At 31.9% G+C, this 17,033-nt stretch overlaps 1 protein-coding gene across 1 annotated transcript; it reads left to right on the top strand.

The window, feature by feature from the left end:
• Positions 1 to 1,220: 1,220 nt before the first annotated feature.
• LOC129881033 (beta-hexosaminidase 1) lies at positions 1,221 to 15,165 on the top strand. The gene is made up of 15 exons (XM_055955348.1): positions 1,221 to 1,697; positions 7,549 to 7,632; positions 8,473 to 8,508; positions 8,665 to 8,776; positions 8,968 to 9,038; positions 9,123 to 9,253; positions 10,357 to 10,373; positions 10,504 to 10,552; positions 11,275 to 11,375; positions 12,270 to 12,329; positions 12,619 to 12,652; positions 13,127 to 13,225; positions 13,668 to 13,727; positions 13,822 to 14,072; positions 14,677 to 15,165. The coding sequence occupies exons 1-15, from the start codon at positions 1,308 to 1,310 to the stop codon at positions 14,850 to 14,852; spliced, it is 1,671 nt and encodes a 556-aa protein (XP_055811323.1). The 5' UTR covers positions 1,221 to 1,307; the 3' UTR covers positions 14,853 to 15,165.
• Positions 15,166 to 17,033: the final 1,868 nt, after the last annotated feature.

Genomic DNA, 17,033 nt, shown 5'->3' with positions numbered 1-17,033 from the left:
CAAGTACAATATACTGCATGAGGCAAATGTTGGAAAATAGATTGTTGGCAATGACAACATCTTGTCATTTTTTTATGTAATGTTTAATTTGATGTATTCAAAATAATATATAGTACATAATTTGTATCCTTAATTCAGCTAATATATGTCTTAAAAAAAGGGATAATTATTGTTATCCCCTAAAAATAAATTATTTATCATTGGATATTCCGTTATTTTCATACCCCTTGTTTTTAACTATCTCGCGCATTTGATACCATGAGAGTATATAATATACTCTGATAGTATCAAACAGTTTCGTTGAAGCATTTTCTCTTCCTTCTTGATACCATCAAAATATATATATTACGATGGTATCAAGAAAAAACTATTTGATAAATTGTTTGATACCATCAAAATATAATATACTCTGATAGTATTAAAGAGGAACAAGTAAAGAGATATTAGCGTAAATACATATTTAATACATATATATATATATATATATATATACTCTGACGATATCAAGAAGAAACGGCTTGATACCATTATAATATAATATGCTCTAATAGTATCAAAGAGGAGCAGTGATGCTAACATCAGCATAATGTCATGCGCGAAATTAAAAAAAAAAAAATTGATAAGAGGATAAATAATTTAGACCATAAATCTATTAAAAATAAATAATTTGAATTAAATTCAATTTAAATAAATAATTTCATAATTAATCTATTTTTTTTTCCTAGTTTTGCGGAAGAAATTTATATTACTACTACTCCTAGACAACGACCCTAATTGATGTGGACCAGATAAAGTACGACAGAAATCTTACACTTCAATTCAAAAATTCAAAATAATAAAAATCACAAAAAATAAAAAACAAAAAAAAATATGATCATCATTATGCATTTACCACCGCACCTTTTTTTCCATCAAACCATTGAATCGAAACATATATTTAAACTTAATTTTAACTAATATTTATATTTTTTAATTTTAAATATGTATAAATATATATTTAAATTTATATAAAATTAAATAAATAAACACACATATTTTATATAAAAACGTAGGATGTATGTGTATGTCACTGAAATGTAATTAAAAACACATTTATATTCATTATATCTGTTGAATTTAAAAACATCTCTATATCACCTTTTTTTAAATTTATTATAAAATTACTATAATTTACATTATCCTTTTTAGTGGTGATATATAAGGTGGTATGATTAGTCATGAAATTATTAACCCCATAACATCATATCATATTACACATACTACCCTAAAATTTCTAACATTCATTCAATTTCCTCCACCAACAAAAAATGTCCTCAAATTCTTCAATTTCAACCCTCAATTCTTCACAATTTCTACTCAAAACCCTTTTCTTCTTCTTCTTCATATCAATTTTCCCATTGGTCAACGCTCGCTCGATAAAGTCAACGCATCACCACAGTAAAGAGCTCGATGAATCTCTCACGTATCTATGGCCTTTGCCATCTCAATTCAGTTCCGGTAACGATACGCTCACCGTTGATCCCAATTTGACACTTGATTTTACCGGAAATGGCGGTGGTGATGGATCAGTTGTTGTTGAAGAAGCGTTTGAGAGATATAAGAAGATTATCTTCAAGCATGGTTCTAAGTTATCTAAATCTGCTGAGTATTTTGACGTCAATAGGGTTACTGTCATTGTTCATTCCGATAACGAAAAGGTACTTTTTATTTTTTTTTGCTATATTTGTTATCTTATTGATGGGATTTATATTGTGTTGAATTGTGTGAAATGTCTTTAAAATATATGATTTTTATGGATTTAAGTTATTTAAAAGCGTTACATAGATTACTAATTACATATAATTACTTCTTTTTAAATAAATGTGGTGGAGGCTAGATGCTACTTCCCACTAGCATATGAAGCGGATAACTCTGTCCACCAACTCCGGAACAAATAGGAAGAAATCCTCTAGTGTTTTTTCCTTGATGTCACGGGTATAGGTAACTCCGTCACCGTGGCTTGTACAGATGGGAGGAAATTATCTAGTGTTGTTTGCCTTGAACCTCAGATGTCATGGGTATGGGGTAACTTTGTTCATCATGGTTTGTACAAATGACGAAAATCCAACTATGTAGTGTTTTTGCTACATATTGTGTTGAATTACGTTCTAAAGATACGATTTTTTAATGGATTTAAGTTATATAAATTGTCACCATTTAGAATCATGTGTTCGTTCAGCTCACTCGCACCTCGACTAATGTGTAGTGTTTTTGCCTCCGCTGGGATTTTGAACCTGAGACCTCATGGGTATGGGGTAACTGTGTCCACAAGGCTTCGACATATCGGTAGTGTTTTTGCTACATATTGTGTTGAATTGTGTGAACTGTCTTCTCCAAAGATATGATTTTTTTAACAGATGTAAGTTATATAAATTGACAATGTAAAGAATTTTAAGTTGTGATAGCAGGTTAGTTGTTTTTTTACTGGATTACCAATTAGTGCTTTATCATAGAGATTTTCTACTTCGGGGATTTCCCTTTCATAGATGAACATTATCTGTCCTTGTAGTTCGTTGATTAATTGGCTAACAATATCTGGTAAGTTAGAATAGTCTAGCATACAAATTGCGTGTACTATTTCTTCACTAGTCATCTGCCATATATTCATATAGCTGATCTAAGATATCTAGAGCTACATCTAGTCCTAATAGTTCTTGATCTATCTGTTCCTTAGTGTACAAAATTATATCTACCACTACAAGGACAAATAATGTTCATCTATGAAAGGGAAATCCCTGAAGTAGAAAACATGATTCAGATAAACCCTTCTTTTATCACTATTCGCACAGAACTCACAAACAAGTTAAGTGTCTTACACAAGTTAAAAGAAAGCCTAGTCAGCCTACAGCGGCAGCGTAACGGGACGACCCCCACATTGGTATCAGAGCAAGGAGAGATAAATATTTTAGATGAATTAGAAAATCAAGGTAGAAATGTTAGACAACGTAGAATATGAATGATAATAGAATACCACAAACTAAGAAATATACTTTAGAAAAATCAGAATTATTACCAAATAGTTATAGACAATGGCCAACAGAAGCAGTTACTTTTGGAGAATTTATACCTTATATGCTAGCAGGAATAGCAGGAACACAAGAACATAAACAGTTAAATTGGACAAATTTAGCATTAGATATAATAATTAGGAATAAAGGTTCAACTCAATTGCAAGAAGTAGATAGTGCAATCCAGACAGGCAAAGAAAATAATATAGTTAGTGCAATAAATAAATTACCAACAGAATTAGCAAAAATTATTAATCAAGATAGGAATATAGTACAACAGGTAAAAATACCAGAAGATGTTAATATAGCAAGGATCAATACAAAATTAGATGATATAGAAAAAACATTAGAAAAAGTTAAACAAGTGTTAAGAATATTAGATGATACAGTTACTAACAAACCACAAAGTTATACAAAATCATGACAACCTTACAGGAAATATTAGAAAATATAAGGATAATAATAACAAAACAAGACCAATTATTAGCAAACCATGATAACAGGGTAGAAAAAATACTAAACAATACAGAAAAAATATTATTAGAAATAGGAAGTCCAGAAGAAATTATACCAGTAAAAGAACCACTCACTGAAGAAGATAAAAAATTAATATTATCAGGAAAACAGTTAGGAAACTTTGGGATAAACATGAATAATGAATAAAATAGAGAAAATAGTAAAGACAAAAACATATAAAGGAGACTATATAGACCACTACATACATAAAACAGACCAAGATAGAGAATTTTATCAAATAGGAGAAAAATATTTATTAATAAAACCAACCCCAGAATATAAGTTTAATTTGGAAGACGAATTAACAGGAAAATGGCGAGTAATGGCAGAAAATGATGATATAGATAGGAAAGCTGGAATAAAAAAGAAATATATTAATAAAACTAGTGGAGAAGAAGTAGATTTAAGAGAAAGATACCAAGAATTAGAAAAAAGAGTGGTAACATTAGAAGAAAGATTAGAAAAAATAGAAACATTGGATGAATATTTAGTCAGATTGAAAAGAAGAAATAAAGAAGTAGCAGAAGAATTGGAGAAAAAGAGAAAACTAAAAGCTGAAATGATAGAAGAAATGGAAAAATTCAGGTTAGAAGAAATTGAACAACAAAAAAGTGTAGAAAAACAAGACATACAAAATATGGAAGAATACTTAGCAGAGACAATAGAAAAAGAACAGGAAGATAGAAGTGAAATAAGTGAAACGTATACAGAACTTATAGAAAAAACTAGAGAATTACAATTAGATAATTTAGAAGAAGATATAGAAGTAAACATGGAAGATGTAGAAATGAAACCAGCAAACTCGGGAGAAGGAACATCAGGGAAAAGAGAGCATAAACCAACAGTATTTGATACCTATGAAAAAGATTTAGCAGGAAGACAAGATGATATAGGAAGAGATAAAAGACAAAAGAAAATGTGGGAAAGTCGTAGAAATGAGAAATATATACCACATAGGAACACATACCCGGAATTCTTAAACCTAGATTGCCCGGAAGACATGAATGAAGAAATACAGAGATGGATAGCATATATATCAAAACAGATTATAGACAATAGGATACCAGTAAGGGATACACCAGGATATATAGAAAGAACTTTTATAGGAGTAGTGAAGGCATGGTATTTAAATGTAGCACCTAGTATAAAAGAAAAGGTAAGAGGAGGATTAGACCCAATGACAATACTATAAAATTATAAGTTATTAATAAGGAATGAATTTGCAAGTGCAGATACAGAAATACAACAAAAAGCAAAAGAACAAGAACAATACAGAACAGGTTTAAACAACTTAGTTATATGTGATATGTGTTATTTAAAGGAATACATATGTGCATTTAGAGAATATTATTATAATAGTGGATTTAATGATGAAGCAGCTAAGGAAAAAAGAAAGTTATTATTCAATAAATTACCAGAACCGTTTGGATCAAAGATAGAAAAAGAATGGAACAAATCCCCAAAAAAAGATACCTTAGGAAGTAGGATACAATATTTAGAAAATTGGTATGCCATATTATGTGAAAGATATTACTTAGAATATAAGATGGAAAAATCAGTTAAAGCAAATATGAGATGTTGTACATCAGTGAGAGCACCAAAATTTGGATGTTCAAGAGAATACCCTAAAAAGGAAAAAAAGAAGTAAAAAGGTACAAAAGACATAAAAAGTATGATAAACCTAGAAGAACAAAATATAAATATAGGAAACCAAGAAAAAAGTATTACATAAACAAAAGAAAGATGTATGATAAAAAGATATTACAAAGACCCAAAAAGTTGTAAATGCTACAACTGTGGAAAGTTAGGACACATAGCTAAAGATTGTAAATTACCAAAACAAAAGGAATTGAATGATGTAATAGTAGAATATGAGGATTTAGAATTAGTAAGTATAGATTATCTAGATTATGAATTAAGCGATACAGTATCAATATACGAGTTAGACAAAGAAGAAGAGATAATAAGCACAGAGGAAGATACTAGTGAACCAAGTGAATCAGATGAGTGAACAAGAAATAAAGGAAATCATTAGTCAAGACCACATAGAAACAGAATAATCTAAGCCAACATAGGTATATCTTTGATAAAAAATTGTTTGATGAAATACAAAAGAAAGAGTTAGATTTAACGATAAATAAAATATTTAAGTTACCAATAATAAAAAATCCTTTTAAGACAGAAAAAGAAGAATATTATGTAAGCAAAAGAGAACATATAATAGACTGTAAGTATGCAGAAGGAAAAGCTAAGATACCTTTAATTAACCAACAAATAATAAGAGAAGAAAGATCAAAAATAAAAAGTAAGACACCCTTAAAATATGTGTTCTTTGGAGCAACAGAAATACTAGTAAAAGCATGTTTCAGACAAGGAATAGATACACCAATAGAACTATACATAGCAGATGATAGGATTATAGAACCTATAGAAAAAAGTATAATAGTTTCAGTTAGAGGAAATTTATGTTAGTTTAAGTTCACAGTCAACAGAAATTACTCAGTACCCTTAACAGACCAGAACATAGATAAGTCATTCATACTATATTGGAAGATAGGAGGAATAAAATTAACCCCGGGAAGTAAGATATGTACAGCAAGATGTAAAAATCTTTATGTACTTACCACAAAGCATAAAATAACAGGAAAAAATAAAGTAGACAAAATAAAAATAGAAAATCCATTTGATGAAATAGTAAAAGTAATAGACTATGAAGATAACACTTATCAAGAAACAGATAATTCACAACTACAGATAGTAACAGATAGGATAACAAGTTTTAGGAAACCACAAACTCTAAGAATACAAGAAAAACAATTAGAAAAAGAGCCTTTAGGACAATTTTATATATTAGGAGAAATAAATGAGAGGATATTACCAAAACTAATAGACACAGGCGCAGGTAAGAATTTCATAACCCCAGACTTAGTTAAAAATGAACCAGTATATGAAAGTGAATTTAAATATTTAGACTTGCAGAAAAATAGTTATAAGAGCTTAGGAAAAGTATAAAAAAGTATAAAAATCTCTAATAAAAAAATAATAATTCAATTTGAAATACAAAAAGAAAATAGCGAACACAACAAAGAAGTAAAATTAGGAACCCATGGGTTAGAAAGTGTACAACCTTACGAATTACACCAAGATAAGCTAATATTCACATATAATCAGGAGAAGATAATAGTATTAAGAGAATTAGAAGAAATCCATGAGCTAAGACAAAAGTATGGATAAATGAAGATCCACATACTAGTAAAAATAATAGTAGAAGGATATTATAATAGATACTATACACCCATGTTAGATACAGGAGCAAAATCTGTTTTCATCTTTTTCCACTTTTCTGGTGGTAAACAATTATATTTACATAAACTTGAGGGATTTCCCTTTCATAGATGAACATTATCTGTCCTTGTAGTTCATTGATTAATTGGCTAACAATATCTGGTAAGTTAGAATAGTCTAGCATACAAATTGCGTGTACTATTTCTTTATTAGTCATCTGCCATATATTTATATAGCTGATCTAAGATATCTTGGGCTACATCTAGTCCTAATAGTTCTTGATCTATCTGTTCCATAGTATACAAAATTATATCTACCATATCGTTCCACATATCTAAGTAAGCAAATTCTATCTGTTCTACTTCAATAGGTAAACTCATTATCATATAAATGCTAAAAATTCTTCACCTTCCACTTTAACCTTACCAATGTATTATGGTTATAACCATAATCACCATATCCTGCTATATACACCTTTTTCAGAGTTCACTATTCATTTCCCTGTTCCATATGATCATACTGCTATGTCCCCTCCCTATCAGCAAAATCATTTAAATAAGGTAGTTCACACAACTCAACACAATATAAGATCAAAGGTACATAGTTATTTATGTTTGCAACAACTTGAACCAATTGACGCTTACTGGAGAGACTAGGAACGATTTTTATTGGTGTGTTGAATTGTATTTTTTTCCCTCAGTTGCAACTTGGTGTTGATGAGAGCTATTCGTTATTGGTGACAAAGAACAATGAACATTCAATTGTCGGGGGAGTCTCGATTGAGGTAAAGTTATCAACATTGTTGTGGCTGAACTTTTCTTTATTTCTTGTTCAAAGTAATTTGAGCTGTAGTTCTATTTGTGCTGCGAATTCTTTTTTCTGCCCCCTAGCTCTCAGTTGGAGAAGTGTTTTATAGCATACAGTAGGATGATGGTTGATGAATGTGATATAAACCTTAATCAAATAGAAAGTAGAACTAGATCAAAATCTCCATAGTAGTTAAAGAATGCGTCTAATGTTTAGGATATGGAGAATGATTCGCCTCCTCTACTTCAGAACATAAGTTAATCTCTAACGTATCTGGAGAATCTGAAGAGAAAGTTTATGCTGATAGGAAATTAGTTTGTAGACATTTAAGGAGTCAGAAGAATGTAGACAATGGTTTCTAATAAAGAAGCAGAACATTTTGTAGTTATTAGTGTTTTCATCCTTAGTGAAATGTAAAACACTATGCTTTACTTAGAACACTTTCTAGTATTCTTTTTCTTTCCTATTGATGTACTCCTTCTTATGGCAGCATTGATACTCTTTTCCTTATCTATGGAGAATTTTGGTGATAACTCTGCTCTAGCTCCCGATAGTAACCTTTGCCTATTTTATGTCTCTTTTATTTCTCTCTGATAGCTAGGTTGTTTAGCTAGTCTAACTTTATCATAGTGAATTAACTTCTCCAATCCATACTGTTAACCCACTTATCAGGAAAAAGGAAATTAATAGAAAAGTCTTGTCCTGTAATTTCTTTGCCTGCCTTTGACTGTTATGTGATGATGGTGCTTCTAGTGCATTCTTTAATTGAAGTTCTATAACTAGAAGTACATGAATAATTTTTTCATCAACATTGCAGGCAAATTCTGTTTATGGTGCACTAAGAGGACTTGAGGTACGTATGTTGAATGAATATGGTTTTGAAATGGTTTATCATAGTGGACACGGATTTATGCCACTATGGTTTATCTTAGTGGAATTAGGGATTTATGACTGTTAATTTCATATGCTTACTTATAACAAAAAGTTTACTCAAAACCCTTTTATGCAGACAATGAGTCAGTTATGTATTTTTGATTATGGGGTTAAAACAGTGCAAATTCATAAGGCTCCTTGGTTTATTCAAGACAAGCCAAGATTTGCATATCGCGGACTTCTGTTAGGTAGGATCCAATCTCTTGTACAGATCCAGCTAATTCTTGGGATTTAGTTGTCGTACAAGTTTTCCATGCACTCTTCTTGGCTTGGTGGTCACATAACATGTAATTCATGATACTTCTGAGAATGAGTCAAAACATGTGGATGCTGCCTTCTGCAGAGCACTAACTGGTCTACTTGTTGAATTGTTTTGCAGATACATCAAGGCACTATTTGCCGATTGAAATTATCAAGCAAATTATTGAATCCATGTCCTATGCTAAACTTGTAAGTTGTTGAATCCTATTTTACTGATCCAGTTTTTGAAATGAGCAATTTCTTATTTCTAATATTGTTGATTGGAATCAGTAGAATGTTCTCCATTGGCACATCATAGATGAAGAGTCATTTCCTCTAGAAGTGCCTTCTTACCCAAACTTGTGGAAAGGGGCATATACAAAGTGGGAACGCTACACTGTCGAGGATGCCATTGAAATTGTTGAGTAAGAATCCCCCCCTGCCCCCCAACTCAGATGATTTGAAGTCTTTTGGTATGAAGGATTCCCCCTTCACTTTTTCAATAACCTTGAGCATAGAAAGTGATTTTCCTTTTATTGGCTGTGAGTTTTGAATAAAGGCCCCAAAGTGAATCAAATACTTTGAGCATTAGCTCCATATTTCTTGAGAAGAAAGTTGGTTCTATGGTTTTAGAGGGGCCAACATTAGTGAATTACTTATATTGCACTGGATCAATATTCTACTATATCAGGATTTGGTAGTTGGGGGTGTGGGGATGGGACTAGTGAATTGATCCACATTCTTTTCGCTTGATCCTCTCTGGCTGAAAGATTAACAAAGTCTCAAGTTCTTCCCTTTTGGTTATTCATGTTACGTGCCATTTTGGACAAACCAAATATTGGATACCATTGTAACACTTGAGTTTAGTCAAAAAGTTTATTATGAGATTTATTTCAACACAATGTTACCAATTTCAAAAAAAATAATATGAGATTTAGTTCAACACACTAACTGGATCATTTTGTAACATCTAGAGAATTGGTTAAAGCTATCCAATCAATTGGGGAACTTCTAAAGAGAGCCTTCTTCTAGTGTTTAATTGAACGAATGCTATGAACTTAAAGTTACAAGCCTATCCCTTTCGTTTAATGATTGAGTCAAATAAGTTGCATTCAGTTCCATCCTAGAAGAGCCATATCATAAAGGGTGCCTATTACTTGTAATCTGGAGGTGACTGAGTGACGTTTACTACATAAGCTACTGACGGAATCCAAGTGGGACACAAAGTTTAGCAACCTTCCACCTACCAAAAAGAAAAGGAAGAGGACAGCCAAGAGATTGTAGAGGGTAAAAGAAAAAGAGCTGGCGACTTTGATTAATTAATTTTAATATATAGGCTTCCATTCAATTAATTGTTCTGGATATTGTCAAAGTTTCCAGAAAAAATGATACAAAGAACTATAGTATTCTTTTACGCTATCGTCTGTTTCAGTTGTTTGTTCTGTTTTTGTCTTCTCGTCAGATGTTCCTATATTATAAACTGATGTTCTCCTTGTTTCTTCTCTTTATGATGTCACATCAATTGAAGCTTTGCAAAGATGAGAGGTATGTGGCTTCTTTGGAGTCTATGCATATTTTTCATTACCTCATCTATAGATTTTTGCAGCTATACTTTTCATGATAAGTAAATAAAAAGAATGTTTTGTTTTCTAATCCAAAATTGTTACCTACACAGGTATCAATGTTATGGCAGAAGTTGATGTTCCCGGTCATGCAGAATCATGGTAAGTACTTTAAAGAATTGGTCTATTCCCTGTACTATTTTGGGCTATAGAGCTTCTTTTAGAAATCTATGGATCTTCTGATTTTGAATTGCTGCTGGTTTGCCCTAATTGCTCTTCACTCTTATCTACTAAATATCCTGCAGGTTTTAAACTAATTCCGCTAGTGTGGTACTTTTTTGGTATTCCAATATCCTGCAGATATCAATGCTTAGTTAAAAAGCACAAAAACTTTGAGAGCTGTACTTTTGAGGCGATAATTGGAAGAGTTTTTCGTGTGTATTGAGTCCTTTACTTTTTCAGATTGTCTTATTTGTTCACCATTCCAACCATCAAACTGTGTTTCTGAAATAAAGGAAGAGTCCTGCTTATTTGAAAGTAAGACGTTAAAGCTTATGATATTTGCATGGTGAAAGTAATTGTACTTCTAATCAGAACAAAGATAACAGAAAAACACTTAGCCTAATTCTTATGAATTTTTGCCCTCCCTCCTAACTAATAAGCTTTGAACCGTTGAACAAACTTGGTTGATAGACATAATTTATTTTTTTCTTATTAGTTTTGCTTGACATTTTTGGTCTGGTAATAATGTGTTGCCTAGAAAGATGTTAAAAAAAGAACGTTAAAAGGAATATGAATATTTTGTATTCACTGTAGGTCATCACTCCCTTTAGTTGTGTTACAAATTTATGTTGTGTCTCAGCTTGGTTTTATTCACTCTACAGGGGTGCAGGGTACCCTGATCTTTGGCCTTCTCCATCTTGTAAAGAGCCCTTAGATGTTTCAAAAAACTATACTTTTGATGTGATATCAGGCATCCTGGCAGGTTAGTTTTGAAGATTTTCCTTGAAGAATTCTACCATTTTTCCTGGATTTGTATAATTACATTTCACCCTCTTTGTGGTATAACTAAAAAGGATATATATTCACTATGTACTTCGATTTATCATTTTCTTTTATTTAGAGAATAGAGCCTAGTTATTTGTAAGATAATCTTTTCTTTTAGTTACACTTTCAAAGAGTTCTTATTTTGAGTTCTCTGTTCCATAAATAGGGCATTTTGTACTTTGTCTGGGATAATTGAAGAACACATAATGAATTGATTTGATCATTAACTTCTATACACTAACAATATAAAAAGTTCATAATATAAAAAGTTCATGTCACCCAACTACAGGTAATTGTATTTAACTTTTCTATTAAAAAAATGAGATCAGTAACCTAGAAACTGAGACAGGAAACGTTCTAAAACATGTTAAAGTACCTGAAAGTGTAAAAATTCTGGAAGTGTATGTAATTTCAATCTATATCCCAATAATTTTATCTTGCACCGTATCTTCCTGCTCCCTTCCCCTTTCTTTCCCCATCTTCAACTCTCTTATACTTTTGTTTCACTCTTTTTCTCTCCTCTTTCTTTCTTTCTCTTGTCCTTCTCTCTTTCTCCTCTTTCTCATTTCTTCCCTTGCCTTTCTCCTTTTTTTGTTTCTCGTATGTCATCTCCCTCCCCCCCCCCCCTCTCTCTATGTACATTGCATCCTTGCATATTTAATTCTGATAATGACCATGCCTCCCGTTTACTGATTTTATCCTCTGGTCATAGTTTAGTATTGCATTATCCTCTCAAAAAGGACCATTGAACTCAAAGTTGCCGCACGTGAAGACAATATTTTCTCTTTCTTGTCACCATGGATTTTAAATTTCCATTATTATTATTTTGCAGACATGAGGAAGATTTTTCCATTTGAGCTCTTCCACTTAGGCGGTGACGAGGTCAACACAAGTTAGTGTTATCCTTCTATTTTTTTGCAGAAACTTCCCTACATTTTGTTGCATTTCTAATTTTAGCTAATTTCATTTGATCAAAAGAATAGAAAAAAATTATATTTATGTCCACTAATGTCAAGTCAAGATAACTTGTTACTTCAGAATCAAAAGAAAATGATTGTTGTTGGATCTTTTTTGTGGTTGAGAGTCATAAACACTGCCCACTTTCTATACCTCCCCACCTCCCCCAGAAAATATTGGAGGAACAATCGAAAATAAGTACTGAATATTGTTAATTTTTGCAGCTTGTTGGACAACTACACCACACGTGAAACAATGGTAACCTCCCTCTTCTTATGTCCTTACTGTTTTTTAAGTTCCATATATATGTTGAAATTGCACTGGCACCAAAAAAAGGCGCTGTTAGTATTTCAGTCATGGAAATACATTGCACTATGCCTGTGAAGAATAGTGGCATCTACATATTGACTTATATCAAGGATGATGAAAATCATGAGTATTTATGCTACATAAACTAACTCGTGCTTCAGTTAGTGTATGATATACTTTGCATTGAGAACATGTCCCAGGCAGTAGAAGAAATGCTATCTTTAATTTATATTTTTAAAGGACTGTGGAAGTAATCATTCGTTATGTATGTAGCGCTATATTTATTTCATTTTGTGTTTTAGATTTAGATGGATTGTATCCTTTTTCTTTTGCTGACAACATGCCCAGATTCATCCCTTTTATTATGTCTCCTATCTTTATTTTTTCTCTGCAGTATTGTTCATCAACTCATTCTGTTTGCAGGCTTCAACATCATAATATGACTTCGAAGGATGCATATCAGTATTTTGTACTCAGAGCTCAAGAAATAGCTATATCACACAACTGGACACCTGTTAACTGGTAAATTCTCTTATAAATCACAAAGAAAAGGCCCTGTTGTACTTGTAAGTTCATGTTTCTCTTCCTTATAATCAGTTAAAATAGGAACAATGAAGATAAACTAAATACAGATAAAAAAAAAGATTCAACAGATCCAAATCGGAGTGAAGATTTTGTTGGCCTGTGGTTCCTTTGAACTTGCGGGGCAAGGTGTTTTCTTTTCTATGTTTCTATTTTGTTTGCGATTTGGTAAAGGATTAAAAATATATGTTGCAAAAAAAATAATTGGAGGACAATGTGGCTCTTGCTGTCTTATAATGCGTAAAATAAATGTTTGTTTTCTGAAAAAGATACTAGTTTTTCGTTTAATCTAAAAGCAAGCATGAGCAGTTATTTTGGGTTGAAATGCAGTCATTTGTTTTTTTCTGATGTATGACATGGTGTGCTGATTTTGTTTTTGTAGGGAAGAAACCTTCAACAATTTTCCATCTAAACTTAACCCACAGACTGTGGTACATAACTGGTGAGGATCAATTTGACTGGATTTATCTGCTCACTAATATGATGGTTTTTTTCCATTTTAAGTATGCAACCATCTGAATTTCTTATTGATATAGGTTAGGTGGTGGTGTTTGTGCAAAGGCAGTTGCAAGTGGTTTTCGATGCATTTATAGCAATCAGGGTTTTTGGTATCTCGATCACTTAGATGTTCCGTGGGATGAAGTCTATTATGCGGATCCAGTGGAAGGAATAAAGAGTATTTCCGAGCAAAAACTTGTACTTGGGGGTGAAGTGTGCATGTGGGGAGAAACCGCAGATCCCTCCGATGTTCAGCAAACCATATGGCCACGGGCTGCAGCTGCAGCAGGTATTCTCTTGGATATGTTGGATTGCACGACACTTCAACTATGTTGCATATCACACATTTATCTTGTGCTCCAACCTTAGTTATGTTGGCATTTCTCAAAGGAGCGTTCAGCCAAAGTGGCAGAAGCATGACAACTTTTTCCTTAAACCAAGATATTGCCTGTTTGGACATGATTTTTTTTCTCAATTTCAATAAATATTTCAAAACAATGTTTGGTTAGAATGATCTTTTGGTTAGTTTTTGATGATGTGTTTCAAGTTTGACTGTTTTTTCAAGTGATTTTTTCTCTCTCACAAAGCTTCAAAAAAATTCCAAGTGAAATGCATGTCCAAACAGAGTCTCAACTTCCGAATACTCTTTTTCAACTTCAACTTTAAATACTACCTTTTTTTTTCAAATCTCATTCAATTCATGTCCAAACGCCTACTTATTTTTCATTTTGGTATCGACATCTTTGTTATACAAAACTGGTGATGAAACAGAGCTCAACCACTGCTTGCTACTAGTTCTTCCACTCAGTCTTTTGCTGTCATATATTTGGTTTTCTTTCTCCAGAAGAAATTTCAAGCTTGCTACTGATACTGCCTTTGTGTTTACTTTCTAGAACGGTTGTGGAGCGACAAGGAGACCACATCATCAACAAATACTACTTCAGCTGCATTGCAGAGGCTGGAGTACTTCCGATGTCTCTTGACAAGGCGTGGTGTTCCAGCCGCTCCAGTTACTAACTTTTATGCTCGACGTCCTCCATTGGGGCCAGGGTCATGTTATGAACAATAACTTGTGTTGTATCATCAAGTCCAATCCGTGTACTGGAACTGGTAAGTTTGCGAAGCCCTTGACCTAGTAAATCTTGTCAGCTTGACGTTGTTATATAGTTTCCTGGGTCTAGAAACAATTCTACGTTGAGATTTTCTGTTGTTTACGCGCTATTTCGCGGGCTCTTCACTGTACCATTATAGTGTTTTATTAATGTGATGAATACGAGAAAACTGGATGATCTTGCAAGACTTCATACTTGAAGACTTTGGTTTTGGCAATATTTTGCCTGAGGTATTTGATATTATGGTGAAATTATTCTGTTTGATGTAAATATCATATGCAAATAAGTTTATCCAGACAAATGCACCATATGACTGCAAATATTATCTTTCGGTCTGGGGCGTATGCAAAGGGGGCCACCGGGTTCACGTGAACTCATGCTTTTCTCCCGAGATCATATGTAGTAGTGTTATATTTTTTAAAAATTATTGAAATATAGATGTGTGAACCCACACTCGGAGTATCATATAATGCGATAAAAATTGGGTGCACCTCTCTAAGTGAGGTTAGAAATTTGAAATCTTATATCTATTTTGTTTTATTTTTCTTTCTAAAGTTAGGTAATACCTCTCTAACTGGTTATTGGTAGCTTTTTTGGCATTTTAAAATTTTAACGATTTTCAGTGATAAGAACCTAAATGTCAAATCGATCAAATTTATATTTTAGATTTACCTTTTTATAATAGTGCATTCATCATCTTGAAATTCTGGATACGTAATTTCAAGATACGCCTCTGCTTTCTATCTGTATTACATACAGTACATTACAAAGGCAGATTTACCTTGCCCAAAACGTTGTCACGAGGCACTGCTTTGTCAATTTTCTATAAATGGACTTTGCGCTCCCTTTAATTAAGAAATAATAAACGAAAGTAAAATATTAAAATAGTCCAAATAAAATAACTTGGGAAATTAAAATTTAATGTTAAGAGTAAAAATAAGGGAGGAAATTATCTTTTTTTTGATATGTTAATGTGGATAAATAAAAAAAAATTAATATAATGAATAAGTAAAAATAAACGTAGAAAATAGATCCGTACAAGATTTTAACCACCGGTCTTACTATATAAGGAGCAACAAAACTAATTCAGATAGAATAAGTTCCCAAGGCAAATTGACATATATTTAACATCAATATGCATAAAGTTTTATTGTTTATTATTATTATTATTTTGTCTTTTATCAAGTGTTTTTGTCAAAAAAAATGTTTATTTAAAATCATTTTGGAATGTATAATTGAAGGACTTTTTAAAACCCAAAAAACTAAATATTAATATCGTTACAAAAATTCCACACACACTCTTTGTATACATTTATATATAGTCAAATCGTTTTATAACGTCATCGTAAATATTCTTTTGATTGCTATAGCAACATGTTATTATAGAGAATGTATTATATAACACAATATAAAAGTCGGTCTCAACAAAAATTTAACAGTTATTATAAAAACCGTTTTATAACGCCATCGCAAATATTTTGTTGATTGCTTATAGCAATATGTTATTATAGAGAATATATTATATAACACAATATAAAGTCGATTTAAACAAAAATTTAATAATTATTGTAAAATATCATTATAAAATATAATTGTTATAGAGAAATCTGACGAGAAATTTGAAGGCGGTCGAATAAGCCAATTTTTTTTCAACAAGTGGTCTTCCCAAATTTCCTTAAATAAGCCAGTTTAAAGGGGTCTTTCTTTCCCACTCAATAAATAAATTGAGTGAAAAGGAAGCACTACTTGATTGTGAAGTTCAAAATATGACTCACATTTGCACTATTATTGTAAAAAAAAATATTCTACACGACATTCACATTATTCTTGCACTATCTTTTATTTTTTAAAAATAATTGTGATAATACATAGGACCTAGTGTTTACATCAATTTAGTAGATGCATATTATGTGTTTGCATAATAAAAATTCATATGTTTTGGGTATATACATAGTCGATGGATATAGGACATATGTCTCGCATATACACTTTTTTGCACAGACCTTTAACATGTACTTAATCGTAGTTAATTAACATGCATTTTCTATTTGAATTATGTTAGGGGATCTTTCTCTTTTGTCAGATCTAGAGAGATACTACAAGTCCTTCATCCCAGATTTCATCGCCACAATCATCTA

Source organism: Solanum dulcamara, chromosome 2, assembly GCF_947179165.1.
Source record: "Solanum dulcamara chromosome 2, daSolDulc1.2, whole genome shotgun sequence".
NCBI classification, from domain to species: Eukaryota; Viridiplantae; Streptophyta; class Magnoliopsida; order Solanales; family Solanaceae; genus Solanum; species Solanum dulcamara.
The sequence above is the reverse complement of the archived record's forward strand: the minus strand, read 5'-3'. Positions and strand labels throughout refer to the sequence as shown.

Coding starts and splice junctions, on each gene's coding strand:
- LOC129881033 (XM_055955348.1), top strand. CDS start 1,308: ATGTCCTCAAATTCTTCAATTTCAACCCTCAATTCTTCACAATTTCTA. Junction 12,653..13,126: donor ACACCACACGTGAAACAATG/GTAACCTCCCTC, acceptor TTCTGTTTGCAG/GCTTCAACATCATAATATGA. Junction 13,226..13,667: donor AACTGGACACCTGTTAACTG/GTAAATTCTCTT, acceptor TTGTTTTTGTAG/GGAAGAAACCTTCAACAATT.